We start from the raw sequence: 24,809 nt of genomic DNA, 5'->3' as shown, positions 1-24,809 counted from the left end.
ATCAGGGAGTGGGGCCGGTGGGGGGTGGGGCGGCAGGGTGCAGGGAGTATGGCCAGAGACTGAGGCAGCCACCAGGAGCGCAGAAGCCAATGCCTTGGAGAGATGGGCGGGACATGAGAATATATGTGACTTAAGTGGCAGTCTATGGAGTGACCGGGTAGGCTCGGGCCTTCATTCATTCAACAAATATTTCTTGAGCACTTTCTGTGAGCCAGGAGCTGGGAACACAGCAGTGAACAAAACAAAGTCCCTGCACCGAGGAGTAAACCTGGTTTCCAATCCCAGGTCAGCTGCCTGCGGGCTGTGTGACCCTGGGGAATTTGCTTAAACCTCTCTATGCCTCAGTTTCCTCGTCTGTACAATGGGCCTAATAATTGTTCCCCACCTATTCAGACTGTAATGAAGATTACCTGGGTTAATTCATGTTGAGTCCTGGTACCTGGTAAGCCCTCAGTAAATGCTGGCTACCGTTATCATTAAGACAGTAAGCAAGGAAACACACGTGCAATACACTTTTAGATCCTGATAACTGCTGTGAAAAAAATAAAGTAGCATAACGAGTTGTGAATGGGAGGGACAGTGTTGTTTTACACGAAGTGGTCAGGAAAGGCCTCTCTGAGCAGAGACTTGAAGGAAAAGAGAGAACCAAGCAGATATCTGTGGGAAGGGCATTCCAGGCAGAGAGGAAGCCATAAGTGCAATGGCCCTAAGGTGGAGTGTTTGCAGGACAGCGAAGCAGCCCATGCAGCTGGAGTGCAGTGGGTGAGGAGGAGGTGGACAGAAGTAGGCAGAGGCCAGGTTTATCCTAAGTGTGATGGGGGAGCCCTGAGCTCCGTGTGTCACCATCTGATCCCTGGGCTGTGCGTGTGAAACTGCAAGGGATAAGGGCAGAAATGGGGAGAGCAATTGGAGACTGTGGCAATAACGGTGAGAGATGGGGCTGGTAGAAGCAGAGGTGGTGACAAGTGCTCCGAGTTGGGATACATTTTGGAGGGCGAATCCACAGGATTGCTAAGGGCCGTGCAGGAAAGAAAAAGAAGAGTCAAGGGTGATTCTAAGGTTTGGGGTCCACATAGCACCCTTTATTGCCATGGGGAAGGCAGCAAAAGGAACAGGAGTGAGGTCCCAGGTTCAGGGTGGGGCAGGGCCACAGAGAGGACGATGTGGGAGGGACCGCAGAAGGGGTAGGGTCCAAATAAATAGGGGAAGGGGCGCTTCAAGCAGGAAGTGTGGTCCGAGGGACCTTGGGGCAGGCGGTGCTCAGATTGATATTAACAAGGGGCGTGGCCAAAGGCTAGAAGCCGAGCTGAGCTAACGGATACACCCAAAGGTGAGAACGGAGAGGGGAAAGAGGCCTGCGCCCTCCCTCTCCCCACCCCCAGCCCCAGTCCCCAGGCCACTGACCATCCCTCTGCCACTTCTAGGGCTCTGGTGGACATTCTGAGGCATCAGGCGGGGCCTGGGACCCGCCCGGACCGGGCACGAAGCAGCTCCCTAACCCCGGGGGTCGGGGGTCCCGACAGCATGCCCCCGAGGACGCCCAAGAACCTCTACAACACCGTGAAGCCCTCCAATCTCGGTGAGTGAGAAATGGGGCTTCGGCTGCCGCCTCTGCTGCCTCTGCATCTGCCCCCACCCCTCATCCCTGTAGCTCCGCCCTCCACGGATGGCTCCATCTCCCATTGCCCAGGCCCTGCCCCTAGCCACAGCCTGCTGTCTCTGCCTTCCCTGAACCGTTATGGCCGACACCTGTTTTGGGCAATGCACTGGACTTTGCAGTGAGCCAGACCTCCTCCCTGATCTCCTGTGGGCACCCTGGGTGGGAACCCTGGGTGCTACGATGGATGATTTAGATTTAGACATTCTCAACCCCTGCACTTGAGAAACTCATGTCAGACCACCCAACAGCCAGTGACACACAAGGACTCAGTAACTGAATTATAATTTGTTGGGAGCCAGACGCCTGGATTCAAATCCTGGCTCTACCACTGTGACCTAGGGCAAGTGACTTCGCTGCTCTGGGCCTCAGTTTCCTCATCCATAAAATGAGAATCATAACAGTACTGTCTTCATATTATTGTTATTCTTATAGTTTATGACGAGCGCATCAGTGGAGAAGTCCAGGTAGCTGGAAGAGGGTTTGAAAAGGGTCTCATTTGGTGTGAGGGGGAGGAGTTCCCTCACAACATGATGTTTGAGCAGTGGCCAGGAGGGTGAGGGGAGTTTCTTGGGCAGGGGGATCTCTGAGTGGCTGGAGCACAGCTTGTGAGGTGGCCAGAGCTGAGGCTGAGGAGAGGGTGGGCAGATACCTCAGGAAGGGCCTTGAGTACCAGGCTGAGCTGAGTGGCTCTGCCTTTGTCCTGAGGGCAATGGGGAGCCATGGAGGAGTTTAGAGCAAGGGAGAAGCAAAGTCAGAAGTGGGTGGAAGAACTATGTCTCTGGAACCCATATGAAGGAAGATCGATGAGAGGAAGAAGGCTCCAGAGGAGGCCTGCATGACGATCCAGGCAGTAAAGGACAAGGCTTGATCTGGGATCAGGAACGGAGGGGAGGAGATGGGTTTGAATAGTAGTGATAAGGAAGAAACATTTGACCTGGATCTTGAGGGGTGAGTAGGAGGTCTTCAGGCAAAGGAGAGGAAGGGATTCAAGGCCGAGAGAACAGCATGACAGCATGTGCAAAGGCCCTGTGGCAGAACTGAGCTGGACCATTTGGGCATCAGAGAGAAGTATGGCTTGAGAGGAGGGATGGGAGATGAGGCTGCAGATGTCTGCTGGGGACAAGTCACACAGGCCTCAAACGCCATCCCCAGCTTAGACTGTGTCCCATGGGTGATGGTGAGACATGGGAAGAGTTTCGAGCAGCAGAGGGACAGGGGCAGGTGTACATGTCAGAAGTACTGCAGTGGGGCTGATCTTGGAGATGGGCTGGCCATTTGGCCAGAAGGCTGGTTTGATGATCCAGGAGGGAGAAGCAAGTCAGGGCAAAGATTCAGTAGGCAGGAGGGACCAGAGCTGGGGACCAAGTGGACATGGGTGGGGATCCTTCCACAAGACCAGGACAGCGGTGCCAGCTGGGAGCAGGCAATGGCAGTGATGCCACCTCCCCTCTTGGTCCCCACAGATAATCTGCACCACAACTACCTGCACCTCAACGTCAACAGCCCCAAACACCACGCTGCCACTCTGGGTATGGACCAGGGCGGGGCTGCGGGGAGGGCAGGGCTCCTTCCCTTCCCACCCTTGTATTGAGCCGGAGCCAGGTGCCCAGCATAGGGCAGGTGTGAGACCCTGGGAGCCTGTCCGCACAGTCCAGCCAGGTAACCCAGTGAGGCTCAGTTTCCTCATTTCTATGCCAGAAGTGGTCTGCGGGAAGCTGCATGGAGTGCGTCCCTTCTAGCCTGGGGCGGGGCACACAACGAGTGCTGAGCAAACGCCAGTTGCCCCTCCTCCTCCTCCTTCCCCAGCAAAGAGCACCCGAGGGTTGGGGGGAGTGAGCACAGGGAGCTTGGACTGCTGCAGCTCTGAGGGGCTGGGATTCCAGATTTCTAATGCTCTAAGGGGGCTGGGGGTCAGAACTGCTGGGTCTGAGGGAGGAGGGCCTGGACTGACCCCGGCCATGCCCCTCTGCCCCAGACTGGCGGGCCATTCCGCCGCCCAGCCCCTCCTTGCACTACTCCACGCTGTCCTGCTCTCGGTCCTTCCACAACCTCTCGCATCTGCCCCCGTCCTACGAGGCCGCTGTGAAATCTGAACTCAACCGCTACTCCTCCCTCAAGAGGCTGGGTGAGTCCCGGGAAGGGGAGCTACCTGGGCGATGGGGCGGGGTCAGGGCCTGGGTTCAGGACAATGGACAGTGACCCGATAGCCTTCTAAAGCTTTAGATACCCCGCCCCTGCCTTAGATTTTTTTCCAAGTTTGTTCCAGAATTACCTGAGGTAATTTTGTATCACAATTACTTGGGGTGCTTTTTAAAAATGCAAACCCATGGTCCTCTCCCCAAGATCTATTGCATTCATCAGGACTTGTATTTGCAATGAACAGAAATACAACTTAAAAAAAAAAGGTGACTATGCTGGCTTGATAACAGAAAGTCTGTGTGCCACAAGCTTCAGGTGTGGCTGAACCCAGGTGCTCAAAAGCTGTCTCCAGGATTCTACATCTCTCAGCTCTGCTGAACAGTGGGCTGGCTTCATTTTCAGATAGAATCTCCCCTTGTGATGGCAAAGACTGTCCTGAGAATTTTCAGGGCACTTCTACCAGAAGAGTCTCTCCCAATGATTCCAGCAAAATTCCCAAGCCTGGATCCCACTGGCCAAAAAGGGTCACATGCTTGGCCAAAAGCCAATCACCGTGACTCTGATTGGACATTTCTGGGTCAGTGGCCGATCCCTGGTAGTGGAGTAGCCTTCAAACATTTTAAACGGAGATCCACAGTAAGAAAAGATTTTTATATTGTGTCCCACGAGACCCACATACACTGGCACATTTTTAAATTACAGTAAAGTTTTGAAACTTGTTATTATGGACATTTTCAAACACACTCGAGAGTAGAGGAATTGTAAAATGAGCCCCATGTTCCTTTCACCCAGCTTTAACAATGGGCAACATTTTGTTAATCTCTCCTCCCTCCACCCCATCTTTTGGTGGATTATTTCAAAACAAATCCCAGATATCATGTCACTTTATCTGTTAATATATCAATAACACACACAACTGAAATAAAAATTTTGTGAATGGTATTCACCCTTATTCTCTTATTATGGGACACTTTCTGATAATTTTCTATTCTATTTCATTTTGCCAAATGCTGGTCCCTACCCACAAAATTAACTTTTCAACCCATGAATGGGTCGAATCTCCAAGTTTGAAAAATACGTGCTACAGGATGAAAGGGAAGGGAAAGTGGTTCCTCAAAAGCAAGAGTTGGGTTCTACTCCCAAAAGAAGGGATGTTCCCAGGCAATTTAAAAAAAAAAAAGGTCCCCCCCATCTACGATCGCAGCATTGCAAGCTGGGCCTGGGAATCTGCATTCTGCTAGCTTGACTGTTCTGACTGGTTAAAATTGTGCCCCTGCCCAGGCTAATGACCAGGAAGTTCCAGGTAATGTCTGGGGTCTTCCTGGGGTGGGGGGTGCCCTAGGGAAGGGAGCACGTTCTGGGCTGGCTGAGGACCCACCTCTGTGGTTTCTTCCCTTCTCCCCCAGCCGAGAAGGATCTGGACGAGGCCTACCTGAAGCGCCGGCACCTGGCAGAGATGCCTCGTGGGACGCTGCCCCTGCATGCGCTGCGGCGACCTGGCACAGGGGGCGGCTATCGCATGGAAGGCTGGGGTGGCCCCGAGGAGCTGGGCCTGGCGCCCGCGCCCAACCCACGACGCGTCATGTCCCAGGAGCACCTGCTGGGCGACGGGGGCCGGGCACGCTATGAGTTCACACTGCCACGCGCGCGCCTCGTGTCACAGGAGCACCTGCTCCTGTCGTCCCCCGAGGCCCTGCGCCAGAGCCGCGAGCACTTGCTGTCACCCCCCCGCAGCCCCGTGCTGCCCCCCGAGCCCGCCGCCCGCGCCAGCCTGGCTGCCTCCCACTCCAACCTGCTGCTGGGGCCCGGGGGGCCCCCTACACCGCTGCACGGGCTGCCCCCGCCGCCCAGCCTGCACGCGCACCACCACCACCACGGCCTGCACGGCTCGCCGCAGCCCGCCTGGATGTCAGACACCGGCGGAGGTGGGGGCACGCTGTCTCGCAGGCCGCCCTTCCAGCGCCAGGGCACGCTGGAGCAGCTGCAGTTCATCCCCGGCCATCACCTGCCCCAACACCTCCGCACTGCCAGCAAGAATGAGGTGACTGTCTGACTGTCTGAGGTCGGGCCAGGGGCTTGGGGGCTGCAGCCTGGGGCCCCCATCCCGGCCTGCATCCCCCAACACACGCCAGGGGCCTGGGACCAGATCTGCGGTGGCCAGGAGGGCTGCCTCCAAGGACACTGTTTTGGATGAAATCATCACCTGACACAAAGCTTCCTTCTGCGATGTCACGGCAGATGAGACCCCTCCTCCTATGTCACAGTTTGAGGCAGGACCTCCTTCCCATGACGTCATCACAGAGGAAGAGGCCTGTATGTGAGGTCATCACTAGCGAAAATGTCTTTGTTCACCACAGGGACAAAACCTCCTTCCCATGAGGTCATCACAGAGGAAAAGGCCCACCCTTAAGGTCATCACTAGAGGCATCTATGCTCCATGGTGTCATCACAAAGACTTCCCTCCTGTGATGTCATAAGAGGAATAATGCCTTGTCCTATGACATCATCCCTAGAGACAAAGAGTCCTTCCTTCCTTCCTATGATGTCACTGCATAGATAAATCTCATCCTCATGATGTCATCTCTGGCACCAAAAGGCCTCTTTTGACATCATCATCACCAGGAAAATATTTTCTTCCAAAGAAGATGCCTTTGTCTTTGAAGTCACCACTACAGACAAAGCCATCTTCCTGGGACACATCACAGGGGAAAGAGCCTCACCAGCTGTGTCCTCACTAGACATAAGGCCTCCTTTCTACAACATCATCACAGGGACTCTGCTTCCTTCCTGTGATGCCATCGCCAGAGAAGGTGCCTTGCCCTATGATGTCATCAGAGGGACTGTGCCTTTTCCGTGATGTCATCAGCAGAGATGGCAGCCCACTCTGGGGACATCTCCAAGACGAGGCCCCTTCTGCAATGTCACAACCAGACTCTGCCTGCTCCGAGATTACATACGCCGTGAGACACCTCTACTGCTGCTGCCAAGTCCCGGAACGGCAGGGCACACCCAGAGTCCATGACTATCCTGGGAGGGGTCACCAGAGAAAGTGCCCTGTCCTGAGGTGTCATCTAGGGGTGTCCTCACTGGGGAGGCTGCCCCGGCGGAGAGGTCTCTGCCACAGATGACAGTCCATCTGTGGATTGTTGGCAGTGGCCCTGCCCCAGCTGAGGCTCTGCCCCAGTGCTGTGATGTCATCACCAGAGACACTGCCTGCTCTGGAAGGCCATTACTTGTAATGGTATCACCAGAGTTTCTGCCTTGTCCCACCATGACTTGGCTTGGTCACTCCTTCCCCTGACCCTAGAGACATGCCCTGCGGGATTTCCACCAGAACCTCACCTAAAGGGTGGGTGGGCCACGGGTCCTGTGTGACTCCTGGAGGATAGCATTCCCAGACTGGCTTCTGCTCCCATGGAGGCCACTCTGGCCCACCAGGCTCCTGGAGTCCTGGGACTCACAGGTGGCGCTACTTCTCTCTGCCGTAACTACAGACATCACCACCTCTGTAAACAAAGTCCTGGCCTCCTGTTGGGGGGTGGGGAGAGGTGGGAGTATGCCTGCTATTTATCTAGCTGATGACATCATCAGCACCACAAGACTTCCACCACTCCTGGTGGTAAGTTGCACCTGGGGTCCAGTGTTAACCATGCCTGATGATGACATCATTTCCCAGGATTCCCTTTGACCTATGGTGTATTCATCTCCCAGGATCCACCGTAACTAGGATATCATTCTCTTCCAGGATTTACCATAACTATAGTGTCACCTTCTCCCAAGGTTCCCTATAGCCAATGGTGTCATCATCTCCCATGATTCTCCACAACCATGATGTCATCATCTCCCACGATTCTCCACAACCATGGTGTCATCATCTCCCAAGATTCACCACAGCTGATGTCATCATCTCCCAGAACCCGCCATGACCAACGGTGTCATTACCTTCCAGAATCCACTAGAGCTGATGGTAACATCTTCTACCAGGATCCAGTGATGATGCCACAATCTCCCATAGTCCCCCATAATTGTGGTGTCATCATCTCCCAGGATCCACTTCAACCATGATGTCTGCATGCCCCAGGATCCACCACAGACACGGTGTCATCACCTCCCAAGATCCACTTCAATCATGGTATCATCTGCCTCCCAGGATCGACTTCAACCATGATGTCTTCATGCCCCAGGATCCAGCACAGACTTGGTGTCATCACCTCCCAGGATTCAACTCAGCAGTGATGTCACCACCTCCCAGCACCCATGAGTCAATGGTGTCCCAGAACACATGACACCCAATTAGTGTCATCATCTCCCAGGATCCATTTCAACCATGGTGTCACCATCTACTGGAATCCACCATAACCATGGCATCATCATCTCCCAGGATCCAGGACACCCAATGATGTCATTTAGCAGGATCCACTTCAACCATGTATCATCACCTTCCAGGATCCATCATCTTGGGAGCCAAGTATTACGCCAGCTGTATTTCAATTGTCTTCTGGGGTCACCTACAGTTGTTCCCTTAACAGGAACCAGCACAATACACATCATTTTCCCATTCCCTCAAAAATGGAGTGGGATGGGGCCCCCTCTGATGACATCATCATACTCTGGCCCTTCCTGATGATGTCACTGCCATGCTCCTGACTTAGGCTGACGCCTGCCTGCATCAAACACACCACAGACTTGGCCTTGGTCAGTCCTCCATCTCCCCCTGATGAGGGTATCCAGGTCCCTCCTGATAACTGCCCTTCACCCAGCCATCTGATCGGTGACAGGGTCAACAAAGAGACCTCTTATCATCACCAGAGGGGGGGCTTTCCAGTCCTCAGGTGATATCACTGTCCCTTGCCCAATCCCTGTTACCTGGATCCCCACCCAGAGCTGCACTCCATTGGCTTGGGCCAAACTCTCCCTAGAGACCCCCCTGGGCTGGGTCAACACCTGCTGACCTCCCTGAGGCCTTCAATGGTTTTCTCTGCTGCCCTGGTCGTGGGGCAGGCACATCTGGAGAGCCACGGCCACTGCCAGTGCCACCTGTAGGGGTGGGAGGTGGTGCTCTGCATCATCCCAAGATGGCAGAGAAGCAGCATTCTCTCCTTCATCTCCCCCTCACACACTGGGGAGCCTCTGGGGTTTCGGGGATTCCCCAACACCCTACGCACAATTTGCCCCCAATTCTCTGTATATAGCCATGTTCTGGGGCGGCCATTCCCCCACTCTTAAAGGGCTACATGCCCCCTCTCCCAGCCCCCAGGGCGAGGTGAGGGGGCCTCTTCTCCCTCCCCTGGGCCGTCCCCCTCCCTTTCCTCTCTCCCCACAAATCCTGGCACCTCAGCTCATCCCTTCTCATCAGGAGCCTGGGGCAGATAACTGACCCTCAGCTCCCACCACACTGAGGAAACTGAGGGGTTACCCCCAATCTACCAGGGCCCCAGTGCCAGTTTGCCAGTTTTTCAACTCCATGCTTACAGCTGCTCCTTTGGGTTCCTTCAATCCCCTTGAGGGCCTCACCACGCCCAGTGTCCCTATGGCAGACTGTGACTTCCCCCAAAAGGAGCCAGCTTGGGCGCCTGCCCCTCCCAGACCCCTCCCCTCTGCTAACCACCCTCAAGGAGCCCTCAGCTTTCTCCAGCCCCCAGAATTGGGGGATTCGGGGCCTTTCAGCTTTTGTATGCCCCCCTCAACTTGCTCTTTCCCGGCCTGGATTCCAGGTATCTTGCCCCCTCCCCGCACTCACTTGACACAGGCTGCCTGACCCTGGGGCCTTGACCTCTTATCTCAAATAAGCCATAGTAGGGAGAGGTCTCGAGGTGGGTGAGGAAGTGGGCATGTCCTGCCAGATCCCCTTGATGCTTCCAGAGATGGGACCTCGCCATCTGAGTCTTCCCTCACCAGCCCCCACCACCTCATAAATGCATACACAGGCTTGTATGTACACACACACACACACACACACACACACACACACACTACACTCCCATTCCAGTGAGGGGGCAGTGGAGGGCGGTACAGAAAGAAGATCAATTCTAGACCAAAAGAACTTCCAAAGCTCTGCCTGCTTCCTTATCCCGACCCACCCTATTCCTCCCCCCAATACCGGACTCTTGCCCCAGTTCCTTGGTGAGGACTGCCAGCCGAGCTGCAACTTGGTATTTTTTTGAATAAACAGATGTTTTCCTGATCCCCGGTCTCAAGTATACTGTTGGGAAAGGTTGGGTTTCCATCTCCGCATTTGCAAGTCACTGGGGAGTCAGTCCCCTTTGTGGCCAAGGAAGGCGGGCATCTAAGTGTCTTTACAGGTAGGTGGTCAGGGCTGCTCCAGCTGTCACCAAGAGAGGAGTCAGGCACGGGGAGATGCACTGTAAGGTGCCTTCAAATCCTTAGTTTCTTCCTAAGAAAGTTTCTTCCCTCTAAGCAGGTAAGCATTTGTTTGCAGATTCTATTTGTTTGCGCCTCCTTATATTTGAATTCTTTGCCTGAACATCACTGAAGTGTGTGTGTGTGTGGGGTGCATCTGCATTAGTTTCCTGGGGCTGCAGTAACAAAGTACCATACAACTGGCAGCTTAAACAGAAACGTATTCTCTCCCAGCACTGGAGGCTGAGAGTCTGAGACGGAGGTGTCGGCAGGGCTGAGTCCTTCTGAGGCTGTGTGGGAGAATCTGTCTGTGCCTCCCTCCTAGCTTCTGGTGGCTTGCTGGCAATGCTGGCATTCCTCGACACATCATTTTCCCTCTGTATGCGTGTCTCCTTGGCAAAATGTCTCATTTTATAAGAACACCAGTCATCATGGATTAGGGCCCACCCCAATGATTTCATCTGCAAAGACCCTGTTTCCAAACAAGGTCACATTCACAAGTCCTGGAGTTTAGGACTTCAACATCTTTGTGGGCAGGGAGCAAAATTCAACCCATAACGGGGTGTGACAGAATAGTCTAAATGTCAGTTTTTATGATAACTAGGAATCATTTTCCACACCTCTCTCCTCCCACCCAGTGCATTAAAATATTTCCACAGTGATGACTAGAATTGCCCCCTCCTTCTGTCTCAAGAAGAGCCTCTAAGGCTTGGTTTTATGAACTTTAGGACAGCTCACCTCTAGGAGCATCTAAGTGTTTGTTTACTAATATCAGACTCATATTACATCAGAGCATTAGTTTGCTCATACCTCTGGGTTGTGTGTGCAGGGCATTTCAGCATTGATTTTATCATTAAGAAAACCCCTTCTTCTCTAGTGTATTTAAGTGTTTGCTTCTCAGATATTAGACTTTATTCCATATCAGTCAGGGTTCTCCAGAGAAACAGAACCAATGTGTGTGTGTGTGTGTGTGTGTGTGTGTGTGTGTGTGTGTGTATTCCTGTTAAGGAACTGGCTCATGTGACCATGGGGGTTGGCAAATCCAAAGTCTGTAAGGCAGCCGAAAACTCGGGCAGGTTTTCAAGGCTGCAGTCTTGAGGCAGGATTCGTTCTTTTCCAGGAAATCTCAGTTTCCGCTCTAAGGCCTTCGAATGATTGAATGTGGCCCACCATATGATCTAGGATAATCTCCTTTACTCAGAGTCAACCGACTGTAGGTGTTCGTCTTGTCTACAAAATACCATCACAGCAACACCTGGGCTGTGTTTGAACCAACAGCTGGGCGCATGAAACCTGACCATCCTCGCAGGATAGCGCTTGCCGGAAGGAGTGTGATCTGTGGTTGAGAAAGCCTGCCCCCCTTCGGTGCAGTTAAGTGTTCACCACCGGCTAGATTTCACCTGCTGAGGTCCATCTGTTTGACCGTAGGTTAGTGGGGTGGGAAGGGGTGGTGCCTTCAAGTACTGGTATTGGATCCCTGGTGAAATGCCCCACGTGGTGCGTGTAAGGGTTGTTCACCCATTCTTAGAAATCGCCTCTTTGTGCTGGCGATTTGTCTATAGAAAATTGGGGGTGGGTGGGGAGGGAGGGTGGTGATGCAGTGTGTCGAAGTATGGGATCATTGAGCACTCAGAGTCTCCTCCTGGGCACAGACTAGGACCATGCTTCCCTGCCTCCCAGATGTTAGATGTGCCAGATACAAACCCTTGTTGCTTTAACAACTGGGGCTTTGGGGCTGCTTGTTACTGCAGGACAGCGCAGCCTACTCTGGAGGGCTTTTTTGCTGTACACTCTTGCACTTCTGAATTTTTTGTAGGTGCGTTACCTACTTTTAAAAAAATAAAGTCTAAATGTAAACGTCAAAGGTGCCGGCTTTGACTGCCATTCCCCTAACTGAGCAGATGCCCAGGGGCGAGCTTAACACAGGAGACTAGAGTCTCATTCCCCTCCCATGCAAGTGATTAGCTTCCACGCTGAGTCGTAATGCCAAGGCTTAAACGTATGTAGTTTTCATTCAACATGGCCTCTATGTGCCTGTCAACTACTTCATTTCTGTTCAGCCAAGAAGAAAGCAATCTGATCCACATGTACCGTGCTTTAGTTGAGCAAGTCAAGGATAAGATCTGGCATAAGCATTTTCGCCTTTGTAACCTAACATTTGCTCAATTTGCAACTCCACTGTGTTGATTAATACAGCCTCTGAGCAGCTATTCTTAACGGCATTTGAGGGGGCGGGCTTGCAAACTTCTGAAATCTATACCAGATGTTGTGTGCATGTGCCTTTCTTTCTTTTCATTTCTTTTCAACTTTATATTTTGAAAGTTTCAAACGTGCAGAAGTTACAAGAATAAGTCCAAGAACTCATGTACAGCTTTTGTCAATTCACTAATTGCTAACATTTCATCACACTGCTTTATGGTTTTCCTTTCATATAAATATTTTTTTTCAGAGACACTTGAGAGTAAGTTGCCCCCTAAGGGACATTTCTGAAGGACAAGGACATTCTCTTACACAGCCACAGTATAGTTATCAAAATCAAGGACTTAACACTGATGAAGTCCATGTTCCAGTTTCACCAACTGTCCCAGTATTGTCCTTTGGAGCAATTCTCTTTTCAGTCCCTGGTACCCCGGGATTAGGTGTCGAATCTGGTTATTGTGTCTCTCGAGGCTCCTTGGACTTGAACAGTTCTTCAGTCTCTTTCATGACACACGTTTCTGGAGTCCAGGCAGCAGCATAATTTTTGTTCCAGTCCCTACCACCACACGTTTAGGGTTTTCCCATTTCTCAATACTATGAACAATACTTTGAGGAATATCTTTTTGCACACCATGGGGAGCATTCACTTACTTTTCCCTGGGAAGACCTCCCAGGAGGGTGAACTTCTGGGTCGGAGGGAGGTGCGTTTTTAAGACTTTTGCTACACAACGCCAAGATGCAGTTCCGAGAGCCTTGCCAAGTTCACGTACGTGAGAACGTCCATTTGCTCCCGCCCTTGCCGGCATCAGGCATTATTCTGTTTTATCTTGATGTGCATCAGAGGTGTCTGTTTTACGGCCGTTATAGGAAGCCCCTAGTTACTATTGTTTTTTTTTGTTTTGTTTTGTGTTTTTTTTGCGGTACACAGGCCTCTCACTGTCGTGGCCTCTCCCGTTGCAGAGCACACGCTCCGGACGCGCAGGCTCAGCGGCCGTGGCTCACGGGCCCAGCCGCTCCGCGGCATGTGGGACCCTTCAGGACCGGGGCACGAACCCGTGTCCCCTGCATCGGCAGGCGGACTCCCAACCACTGCGCCACCAGGGAAACCCCTAAAGTTTGTTTTTGTCCAACATGAAAGTCTGTGCTCTGCGATCTAGGGTTTTTGGAGCGGGATAAGAGCAACGCGTTTCATTGCTGCTGTCTGTCACTAGAGGGAGCACCTGATCCACTGCAGGCATATTTAGCCATTAATGCAGGCCCCTCCCACTGGGGCAGAGCTCTAACCTCTGTTCAGGGGCACAAAGGAAAGTGGTTCTTGCTAATTACCTACCACAGCCTTACAGTCAACTTGCTTAAAAATGTTAAGGGCACTAAGGGGCAGAGAACACATCAGCAACCACAGACTGTGAACTCAGAAATAAAGATGGAGGCATTTACTCATGAAAAGATGCTCAGCCGCACTGGGAAGAAAGGAAATGCCGATGAAAGATGAGGCACCTTTGACCATGACTGGCACATATTCTGAAGACTGCTAATACTCGGGCGCATTTCTGCATCAAAACATTGACATCGGCTGTTTCCTCTGCCTGGAACAGTCTTTCTCCTCTGGATAAGCACAAACCTTGCTCCCTCGCTTCCTTTAAATATTTGTTTCCTTCTCGATGAAGATCTACCCTGACTCCCCGCATCTAAAATTCTCCCCCCTCCCCCCAGTGTTCCTAAACCTCCTTACCTTAACTGCTCTAATTTTTATAGTAATATCTTTTTATACTACCAGCTTTTCTTACCCACTAGCCCAGGACTTTCCCAGTGCTGGCACTCACTGAAAGTCCAGCATCTTGGGCAACCCCGTACAGTTGGCCACCCTGGGTTTAGTGCTTACTGTTTATCTGTCTCCCCACCAGAATGGAAGCCCCAGGAAGGTGGTGTCTTGCTTCCTGTCTTGGTCACTGATGTATCCCAAGCACACAGAAACACAGCCTGGCAAACAGTTGGTTCTAAATGAATTATTGAATGAATGGATCAGAGCCTAATGGTGAGGATCTAAATAAGTAGAATCCTGCCAAGGGCTACTTGGCAGAATTGCAAACACTCATGCTCTTTTGATCCTGAGATTCCACTTCTAGGAATTTCTCCTTCAGGAAAGCTCACACCTTTGCCCAAAGATAAACGTTTGAGGATGCTCACTGCAGCTTCTAGCCACAGACTGGACCGGCATAAACACCCGTTAGTTGGAGAATGCTAGAAACTCCCGTGTTCTTATCAAGGACCGCTGTGCATGCTGCCGAGGGAGGATGTGCGGGAATGTAAACGTCCAAGTAGTGTGGGGAAGAAGACACCCAGATATTAACAGCGGGTACCTGAGGGGGTGGGATTGCAAACGTGGGAGTGGAAGGAGAGCTAGAGCTGCACCTCCTACTTTTACTTCTTGCACTGCAGTAACTGTGTGAATTTCCCTCCAAGCATGTATTTCTTTAGTGATTTAATACAGATGAACAGAAGAAATGAAGATTAATTTCTGAAGCTAGAATTCAAGCCGAAGGGACAATTTGGGTTTCACTGAGCAAAAGTAAGTTTCCAGGTCTCCAATATTTAGGAAAGTAAGGACAGCCCTCCCCTAGCCCATCCCCTGCAGATTCCAGTCTCCCAAACACACACAAAAGGCCCATCACTAGGCCATCTCCTGAGTCATTCTCAGATCCGCCCACTTCTCGGCCATAGCCACCACACTAGCCCAACCCATGACCAGCTCCCTGCTGGAGTTCCTGCTTCCACTCTGGGTCCTCCAGTCTAGTCTCTACCCAGCAGCCCTGAGCCAGAATCTCAACATCAGTACCAAATCCACTCACACGTCCTGGTGAGAATTCCTCATTGGCTCCCTAGGGCTCTACCAAGCCTAGCCCCTCCATACCTACCTCTACTGGCTCAGAACATTCTTCCTTCGGACCTCTCTCTCCCTCTTTCTCCACCCCTCTGGCCTTCTTTCAGTTCCTCCCATCTCAGTATTTTTTAAAAATTCTTTTTAGAAAAATAACATCTTTATTCTGACATATAACTCACATGCCATACATAAAACTCACCAATTTATAGTGTTCTGGTATATTCATAGAGCTGTGCATCTACCATCACAATTTTAGAATATTTTCAGCGCCCCAAGAAGAAAATCTACCCATTGGCTATCAACTCTCCATCCCCCAGTCCTAGGCAATCACTAATCCACTTTCTGTCTGCACGCATTTGACTGTTCTTGACATTTCATATAAATGGAATCATACAACATGTAGTCCTTTGTGACTGGCTTCTTTCCCTTAGCATAGCGCTTTGGAGGTTCATCCATTTTGTAGCAGATAACAGTACTTCACTCCTTTCTATGGTTGTATAACATTTCATTGTAAGTAAATACCAGTTAGTTTATCCATTCACCAGTTGCTGAACATGTGGGTTGTTCCCACTTTCGGCTATTATAAATAACGCTGCTATGAATATCTGCGTATGACTTTTCACGTGGACATGTTTCCATTTCTCTGGTATATACCTAGCAGTGGAATTGCTGGGTCATATGGTAACTCTAGATTTAATCATCTGAGGAACTGCCAGACTGTTTTCCAAATCAGCTGCACCATTTTTCATTCCCACCAGCTGTGTGAGGGTTCCTATTTTCCACATCCTCCCCAACACTTATTATCTCACTTTTTGATTATAGCCACCCTGGTGGTGTAATGTGGTAGCTCACTGTGGTTTTGATGTGCGTTTCCCTGATGGCTGGTGATGCTGAGCATCTTGTCATGTGCTTATTGGCCATTTATATATCTTCTTTGATGACCAGCACCATCTCTTCTCAGGGTTATTGCAACAGCCTCCTCCCCGGCCTCCCTGCTTCCGCCCTCATGCCCCTTCATTCTCTTCTCCATCCAGCAGTCAGAGTGAGACCCCAGCATTCCGCTGCTCAAAACCCTGCCATGGCTCCCTGTTCCCCCAGAGACAAGACCACAGTCCTAGCCACGGCCTTCAAGGCCCTGAATGATACCGGCTCCCCAACTCCATCCACACATACATCTCTGTAACCTCAGCTCCCCACACCCTCCCCCTTGCCCACTCTGTTCCAACCAAACCAGCCTCCTTGCAGTTCCTTGCACGTGCTAGGCCTTTGTTCCAGCTGTTCCCACTGGCTGGAATGCTCTTCCCTGATAAGCACATAGCTCACTTCCTCCCTTCCTTCAAACTTGTGTTCACATGATACCTGCTTGGTAAGGCCTCCCTGGCCACCTGGCTTAAAATTCACAACCTGGCACACTCTGAGCCCCTCCCTTGCTCTACTTTTCTCTTTTTCCACAGCACTTGCTCCCTTCTAACATACCATGTATTTTATTTATTTATCACATTTCACTTCTGTGTCTGTCTTCTCTCACCACAGTAAGCCCCACAAGGGCAAAGATCTTTGTTTGCCTACGTATCCCAATCACCCAGAACAGTGCCTGGCACACAGTAGGTGCTCAATAAATACTTGCTGAACAAACACCTTGATCTGTCAGGTACTCTGCTAGAGTCTAAGAACAGGGTCCCTGTGCTCCTGGGGCTGTACTCATCGGGGGACAGAGACAAACACGTAAGCAAACAAATAATAAATTCTTATGGACCAGGAAGATCAAAGAGGGTGAAGTAAACAGAGCATGGGAGTGGAGGTGAGGAAGCTGCCCTGAGAGGTGACTTTTTTTTTTTCCAGCCGTGCTGCACAGGTTGTGGGATCTTAGTTCCCCGACCAGGGACTGACCTCAGTTCCTTGGCAGTGAGAGTGAGGAGTCCTAACCACTGGACTGCCAGGGAAGTCCCATGAGAGGTGACATTTTAAGGTGAGCCTAGGCCATGAGGAGGACAGAGGAGGAGGAAAGCTCTCCTGGCACAGGGGACTCCCGTGTAAACTTCTTCAGGTCAGGCAGAGATTGGCTTATAGCAGGGAGACAGACAGAAAGAGGCCAAGGGGGCCTCAGGGAGAGTGTACTTACGGATCTCATGGGAGTTTGGGATTTACTCGAAACGCAGTGTGTTGAGGGCTCTTGAAAAGTTCTTAGCAGGGGTGGGGCCTGTTGGGATTTCAGGGGTCAGTAAAAAGCAGCCTCCCTGTGGTCCAACCCCTGCCACTGCCTGTTTCTGTAAACAAAGGCTGATGGGAACACAGCCAGCCCCTACATCTGCACATGGGCTTGGCTACTCTGGGGCTATAGCAGCAGAACTGGGTACGCTGGGACAGAGACTGATGGCCCGCAAAATCAAAAACCTTTACTGAGGTTTGCTGACCCCAATTTTAAGATGCAGGCGATTCCTTCCTTCTCCCTCAGGTCCTGTCGACGTCACCGATCCCCATCACGTCTCCCATCCCCACTGCCACCATCCTGCTCGCCTCCCTCTCTATTACCGCCCACGGCCCTGTCAAAGCCTCCAATGGCTCCCTAGGGCTTGAAGACAACACACCGCCCACCCGGCAGAGGCGAGAGACGTAACCGCTACCCCCCCTTACCTCTCGGACTTAAGCACCTCCCTCCGACCTACCCTCACTGGCTTCCTGGTGGCGCCCCAAACACACCAAGCGCGATCCCCTCGCCTCGCCTTTGCACGGGCTGTTCCCTTTTCTGGAATGCTTTTCCCCTAGACCTTCCCGTATGGAGCCCAAGTGATCCTTCCTCAGGTCAAAGAGCAGCCCCCACCCCTCCCTTTGTAGGCCCTTGGCCCTGATTGTTCCTCTACGTCTTTATCACTCGCTGACATGATAGGATATACTTACTTGTTTACTGTCTGGCTTCCCCACGAAGACGTCAGCTCCCTGAGTGCGCAGGGATTTTGTCCCTTTTATGCTCAGCCATATCCCCAGAGTATCCGGCCTACCACAGGATACTCGCTCTCACTGCCAAGGAACTGAGGTCAGTCCCTGGTCGGGGAACTAAGATCCCACAACCTGTGCAGCACGGCTGGAAAAAAAAAGTCACCTCTCAGAGCAGCTTCCTCACCTCCATGATAGGTGCTCAAAAATAAAAGCGTACTGAACGACTGAGGGTGTCCAGAGGGGAATCGTAACATCCACCCAACAGGGCTGTGGCAAGGATTCAATGAGATGAAGCATGCAAAGAAACTAGAACAGCGCCCTGCCCTGCCCAGCGAGCACCGGATCGACCACCACCACTCCCGTGACCATCATCAGTTACGTCTGTGGAGTGGACTTCTGAGATACAGCTCAGTCTGACCACCACCTCCGCCATGTCCCAAGGGGGGGGGGGGCTGGGCAAGTCACTTGACCCCCCTCTTCCTTCAGGGTTCTTGGGTGTTAACTGGGCCGGACTCCTCTGCACCCGGTGGGATAAGACCCAAGGCGAGGCGCGTGGGATGCCCGCGTGCGGCCAATCTGCCACAAACGAGTCGTGGCTACGGCGGTGGGCGTCTGTCTCTGCACGTTCCCGGCCCCTGTTCCAGAGGCTGGGGCCCCCTGAGGAGTCTTTTCGGGACCAGGGCAGAGAGGGCCTGACGGCGGCGCCGCGGCCGCACCGCACAGAAGCCGAGGAGGCGGGTCAGCTCCCGGGCCTCCCGCTCTCAGGGCGCCGACACTGGGCCGCCCGGGGCGCTCTGCGCCGGTTCCCCAGACTGGGAAAGGGAGTCCCGGCGAGGCCTGGCTGGCGGGAAGCCGCTGTCAGTCACAGTCAGGGCCAGGCCCTCAACAAGGCCTGGGGGCTCTTCCTTCTTTCTCGGGCACAGTCCTCACAGGAGGAGACTGAGGCCTGGCTGGGGCCATAGGTCACACACTGGACGGCCAGGCGTCTAAGCCTTCAGCGCCGGGTTGACACACCACGCAGGTCACAGGTCATTCTCAGCACAAAATGGCGCCTCGGAAAAAAACGTACAACGATTCCCAGCGCCCACCCCCACTCCCGGCTGAGGAAGGGGCGCGGGCATCCGCGCACACTCATTTGCATACACAAAAATCAACGAACTTCACTGGCTGCGAGCGCCTGGGTCCGCGCTAGGCAAGGCTCCCATTGGTCGCTCTCCATTTCCCTCGCCCCCCCCAACCCCCGTACTGCCTTCTCCGTCAAGGATTGGCCCGCGCGCGTCTCGTGACGCCACTCCACGACTGCGCGTCCCTATTGGCCGGCGCGCCTTCTATCGTCCTTTTAAACCGCCAGAGTCCCACCTCCCTTCGCCCTGCCCAGGCTCCACGGCCGACCGTTAGTCGCGTGAGTGATCTCCTGGGCGTCAGGGCGCGCGCGTGCGCCAGCGTCTCATTCAAACGGGCCAATCAGCGGTCGCGTCGCCCTTCACGTCCTCTCTCACTCTACTTCCCCTTCTCCGCCACTCCATCCTCCCGGATCCCTCCCCGACCACCGCGTACCCCCATTGGCCGGCCCGCCGAGCGCCCCCTCCCCAACTTCGGCCTGCAGCTTGCTGGAAGTGAGCGAGCTCGTCGAACGCCGAGGGCCGTGCGCGCTGACGTCACGGGTCGAGGCACGGCGAGAGGGGCCCGCGAGGGGGCGCGGCCTGTGGGCGGATATAAAAGGGCGGCGGTGCGCGCGCGACAGGCTTAGTGCGGCCGGGCACTGGGGGCGGGTGGAGGTGTGGTGCGGTTCGCGGCGGGCGTCGGAGGCAGCGGGGAGCAGAGCGGGGCCGCCGGGGCCTCGCTAGGGCCGCAGCGGCAGCAGTTGGGCCCCCCGCCCCGGCCGGCGGCCGGAGAGCGCAGGAAGGGGGCCGGGGGGACCCGCCCCCGGCCGGCAGCAGTCATGGTGAGCTAGGCGTCCAGGCCCGGGAGGGGTGGTTGGGCCCCCCCTAGAGGAGGAGGCGGGATCTCAGGAGCCCCTCGCGGGCGGCTTGGGGGATTGGAGGGCCCACCTGGGTATCCCGGGCCTGAGATGGGCCCAGGGGCCTTCCTGTAGGCGGGGCGGGGCGGGAGGGGAGGGCCCAGCCGAGCTCCGGGCTTTTTGGCCCGCCCGTGGGTGTTTCGGGGACAACGACGCTCCGCCGCCGTCTCCAGGCTCGAGTTGGGGTTTCTAGGGTGGTCTTAACCAAGATTAGGTGGGGAAGGGGGACCGACATAGGCCTCGGGCCTGCCCGGAATCATTCGGGGACCTTGCGGAGCTACGAGCGGGCTTTGGGGTCTTCTGGGGAAGGTGGAGTCATCCGCAAGCCCTCGGCAATCCGCCCTATTTCTAGTGGGAGATCAGCTTGGGGCGGTCGCCTGAAGCATCCTGGGTTGGGGGTTCTGGGAGCTCGGGGTGATTGACAACCTGGGACTGCAGGAGTAAGAGACTAGGGTGCCACTGCATCCTAGATCCTGCAGGAGGCACCAGGCCCTGGCTCTGCCCGTGGCTCACCCCCTTGTCTCCACACCTAGAACTCCAACGTGGAGAACCTGCCCCCCCATATCATCCGCCTGGTGTACAAGGAGGTGACGACACTGACAACTGACCCACCTGATGGTATCAAGGTCTTTCCCAATGAGGAGGACCTCACTGACCTGCAGGTCACCATCGAGGGCCCTGGTGAGTGTGGGAATGAGAGGGAGGGGTGCACTTCCTAGATCTCCGTCAATCTTAGAGCAAGGATAGGAGGCTCCCACTGTAAGGTGGACTGCCAGACCCTGAGACATGACAGGCACACCTGTTACACATGGTGCTCACAGTATGCAGGGCAGGACACTAGAAATGACAAGTAATTGTATATACTTTCCCCGTAAGTGTTGTGAGAAAAATTCTGGGGGCCAGGAGAGCATATAATGGGGCCTTACCTGGGTTTGGGTGTTTCTTCCATCCTGAAGTATGGGTAGGAATTAAGTGGGATTGGGAAGAGGATGCCAGGTGGGGAGAAATGTCAGCAAAGGCCTGGAGGGGAGGCTGGATCATCTCAAACTCCTTCATGCCGCCAGTGTTAGGTTCTCTGGGGACCAAGCAGAGAACAAGCCAAATGCAGGCTTTCAGGGAGATAACAGTAATAACCAAATAACTACAGGGGACCGCCATCTTGCAGAGTGGCTTAGCAGGTTGTTTCACGTGCACTACATTTAAGTTATTAGTTTAATTTTTATAAGTGAAGAGTGTGATGAAGGATCTAGTCTGGAGTTGAACTTGTGGGGAGGGGGTCAGGGAAGACTTCCTGAGGAAAAGAAGAAAAAAGACTTGTGAAGCTTATAGGGAACAGATCTTTTAGGGTTTGTAGGCCTCTCTTAAAGGAGTTTGGAAAGGAAGCCTTTGTAAGGTTTAAAGCCGGGCCAGTGGGTCGCTTCAGACTTCACTTTGACTTCAGTGAGGGTGGGGATAGAATCTGGAGGCCGGTCAGGAAGCCGCTGACCATGGGCATCCATCAGGTGAGAGAAGTGGTTCTGCTGGACTTGGAGGTGGGCTCAGATTCAGGAGTGGACCTGGAGGTCAGCTGCCCAGGCTATGATGGGTGGGACGTGGGGGCTGGGGCATGAGGAACAGCCATGGGTCTGGAACAGCTCCCAGTGTTTGCTGCGGCAGGGGAGACCACGGAGTGGACAGAACTGTCCTGACATTTGCCTGAGAGGCTTCCAAATAGATGTTTTTCCGAGGAGCTGAGTGGGCACGTGTGTCTGTACCTCTTGGGAAGGGTGTGCTGTGCCTTCACTTGGGAGTGAAGAGGGATCCGTGGGTGGGGACCACCAGTCAGGGGGTTTACTCTGAGCTGGGGGTGGTGCCTGTGGCCCCCTGGGAACCTGGGCCTGTCTTCCTCTCGAGAACCCCCCGTCTGGCGGAGGAGGCGGTGGGGCACTTGCCTCGCAGCCAGACCGAGGAGACTGGTTTTGGGGGTGCCTGGAAGGCCTGCGTCTCCTGACACTGTCCCCCTCCCTGCATTCCAGAGGGGACCCCATACGCCGGAGGCCTCTTCCGCATGAAACTCCTGCTGGGGAAGGACTTTCCTGCCTCCCCACCCAAGGGCTACTTCCTGACCAAGATCTTCCACCCAAATGTGGGCGCCAATGGTGAGATCTGCGTCAACGTGCTCAAGAGGGACTGGACAGCTGAGCTGGGCATCCGGCACGTGCTGCTGGTGAGTTCTGCCTGGGCCTGGGCCTCCCTCCTGGACGCACCCCAGTGATGCCCAAGCCACGGAGCCTTGTTTCTCTTCTAAAGTCAACACTGAACTGGTTGGGGCTTCTACATAAGAATCCAGATTTCCAGCTTTTCTGGAAGGGTTGGCAGGGCCCAGCTACCTTTGCTGTGGAACAAGTGATGGTTTGTGTAGCAGGACGGTGTTCTGACAGGTACAAGTCAAGCGTCTGGTTAGGGCGAAGATAGACTTTCCAGTTTCCTACAGCGTACAGTCATTGGTGTTTCAATAGTCACAGCTTGTACAACCATCACCATTGTCATTCCATCGTTCCTCAACCAGGGGTGGCTTTGTTCCATTGGGGACATTTTTAATTGTCACAGCTGGGGGTGCTACCAGCACCTGCTGGGTGGAGACAGGGAAGCTGCTGCACATCGTGCAGCAGGGACCACCCCGCAGAGAACCATCCAGGCCCACCTCAGCCACGCTGGTGCTCCGGGGTCCCCATAGGCCACTTAAAGCATGTAGGTCACCTGATGCCTCTCCACCCCTCTCACAAGGTGAAATTTAAAAAAACAAACACTGAATTTCTAATGAGCCCCTGGGGCAGCTGGTAGGGAGGATGGGGAAGGGGTTTCCTGCAGGGCCCCGGGGAGGATTGAGCACCAAGGTAAACAGACCCCAAACCTTTCCCTCCTCTCCCTGGAGTGTCAGTGGTGGCTGCCAGCAACACCAGAGATGAGCTCACAGAATAACTCCCAAGTGTCCCCAACAATCCCTAGGGCCTGCAGTGCGGGGCCCAGGCCAGGCTCAGCCATGGGAGGGCAGCTGTGGGAAAGGCGGGCAGTCAGGCCTCTGGTTGTGGGGTGCAGTTGTCAGAATTAGGGTGTGATGCTGGTCCCTCATGATTATCAGTGATGTGTGTTGGGCCAGGTGCTTTGGGGAGTACTTGTTACTGCCCCTATTTACACGTGCGAGCATTTCACCTGCTCAAGGCCAGACAAGTTCTAGGTTCCTGGGGTGCTCTGCGTTCCCTTTTAGAATCAAAGTGGAGGTAAAACAAACACGGTTTAGGGGCCACAGCTGTCTGGGTAAACTCCTCTTAGAACGGTCCATTGGGGGCTGGCTGGTCACACCTTTCGGCCTCGATTTACTCTGCAGTTAAAATGGGCAGATTAAGGAATATTGAAGACTCACTTCCTTCCTGGACCACTCTCGACTGTCCTCGGGCATCAGTCTCTCTTTATGCCCTGGTGCCTTTCTCTTGGGTATTAACAGCTTGCCCAGCCAGGATTTGTGCCTCTGCCCTTGAGATTCCTGTTAAAGCCAGCGATAGCTGTAGCTTTAAGCATGTTCCTGTAGTGTAATGTAGAGCTAGTTGTCTAGTTCCTAAGTTGTCCCCCTCGCTTCCTTTTTTTTTTTTTTTTTGGCTGCATTGCGTCTTCGTTGCTGTGCACGGGCTTTTCGTTGTGGTGCGCAGGCTTCTCATTACAGTGGCCTCTCTTGTTGCAGAGCACGGGCTCTACAGCACAGGCTCAGTAGTTGTGGTGCACGGGCTTAGTTGCTCTGCGGCACATGGGATCTTCCCGGACCAGGGCTCGAACCCATGTCCCCTGCATTGGCAGGTGGATTCTTAATGACTGTGCCACCAGGGAAGTCCCCGCTCACTTCCTGAATGACCTGGGGCGAGTCACTGATCACGGTGCCTGCATGCATGTGCCATCTGGGGGAGCGGTGTTGGGAGTGGAGGCCACAAGGCCGGATGTGTGAGGCTTGGGGGGCCGGTCCCCCCTGACCCTAGCGCTCTCCCCACAGACCATCAAGTGCCTGCTGATCCACCCTAACCCCGAGTCTGCCCTCAACGAGGAGGCGGGCCGCCTGCTCTTGGAGAACTACGAGGAGTACGCCGCCCGCGCACGCCTGCTCACAGAGATCCACGGGGGCGCAGGTGGGCCCAGCAGCGGCAGGGCCGAGGCCAGCCGGTCCCTGGCCAGCGGGGCTGTGGCCTCCACCGCTGACCCCATGGCCCCTGGGGGCCCAGGAGGGGTCGAGGGGCCCATGGCCAAGAAGCACGCGGGTGAGCGTGATAAGAAGCTGGCAGCCAAGAAGAAGACGGACAAGAAGCGGGCGCTGCGGCGGCTGTAGTGGGCTCTCCTCCCTCCCTCTCCCACCCGCCCCCAACTCTGTCTCTAAGTTATTTAAGTTATGGCTGGGGTGGGGGAGGGCACGGGGGCACTCGGACCTGGATTTGTTTTTCTAAATAAAGTCGGAAAAGCAGCTGTTGTTGCCTCCACCACCCTGGCTTTGAGCAGTGGGCACCCCAGCCCGAGTCTTCACGTGGGCTGAGCACAGGTCTCTCAGCCCAGCGGGCCTCCTGTTGGAGTCAGAGGCGCCCTCTGTCTGAGGG

The 24,809-nt window shown here is 53.9% G+C and overlaps 2 protein-coding genes across 2 annotated transcripts in view; both read left to right on the top strand.

Moving 5' to 3' along the window:
• SHISA7 (shisa family member 7) overlaps positions 1-5,852 on the top strand; it is a 12,651-nt gene extending 6,799 nt beyond the window's left edge. Inside the window, exons 3-6 of the mRNA XM_024755207.1 lie at positions 1,425-1,579; positions 3,124-3,189; positions 3,636-3,785; positions 5,206-5,852. Coding sequence (XP_024610975.1) covers positions 1,425-1,579; positions 3,124-3,189; positions 3,636-3,785; positions 5,206-5,852 — 1,018 coding nt within the window. The remainder of the gene's footprint in view (positions 1-1,424; positions 1,580-3,123; positions 3,190-3,635; positions 3,786-5,205) is intronic.
• Positions 5,853-19,886: 14,034 nt separating this feature from the next.
• UBE2S (ubiquitin conjugating enzyme E2 S) lies at positions 19,887-24,682 on the top strand. Its single transcript, XM_024755169.1, has 4 exons — positions 19,887-20,121; positions 20,730-20,877; positions 22,212-22,402; positions 24,218-24,682. Exons 1-4 carry the CDS (start codon positions 20,119-20,121, stop codon positions 24,545-24,547), a joined length of 672 nt encoding a protein of 223 aa, XP_024610937.1. The 5' UTR covers positions 19,887-20,118; the 3' UTR covers positions 24,548-24,682.
• Positions 24,683-24,809: the final 127 nt, after the last annotated feature.

The sequence above is a fragment of the Neophocaena asiaeorientalis genome, unplaced genomic scaffold (assembly GCF_003031525.2).
Source record: "Neophocaena asiaeorientalis asiaeorientalis breed wild unplaced genomic scaffold, Neophocaena_asiaeorientalis_V1.1 scaffold694, whole genome shotgun sequence".
Taxonomy (NCBI): Eukaryota; Metazoa; Chordata; class Mammalia; order Artiodactyla; family Phocoenidae; genus Neophocaena; species Neophocaena asiaeorientalis.
Note: the sequence above shows the minus strand (reverse complement) of the source record. Positions and strands in the feature narration are given on the sequence as shown.

Excerpts from the sequence above, each read along its gene's own strand:
- UBE2S (XM_024755169.1), top strand. Across the intron at positions 20,878-22,211 it reads GGTCACCATCGAGGGCCCTG|AGGGGACCCCATACGCCGGA; the intron begins GTGAGTGTGGGA and ends CCTGCATTCCAG. Across the intron at positions 22,403-24,217 it reads GCATCCGGCACGTGCTGCTG|ACCATCAAGTGCCTGCTGAT; the intron begins GTGAGTTCTGCC and ends CTCTCCCCACAG.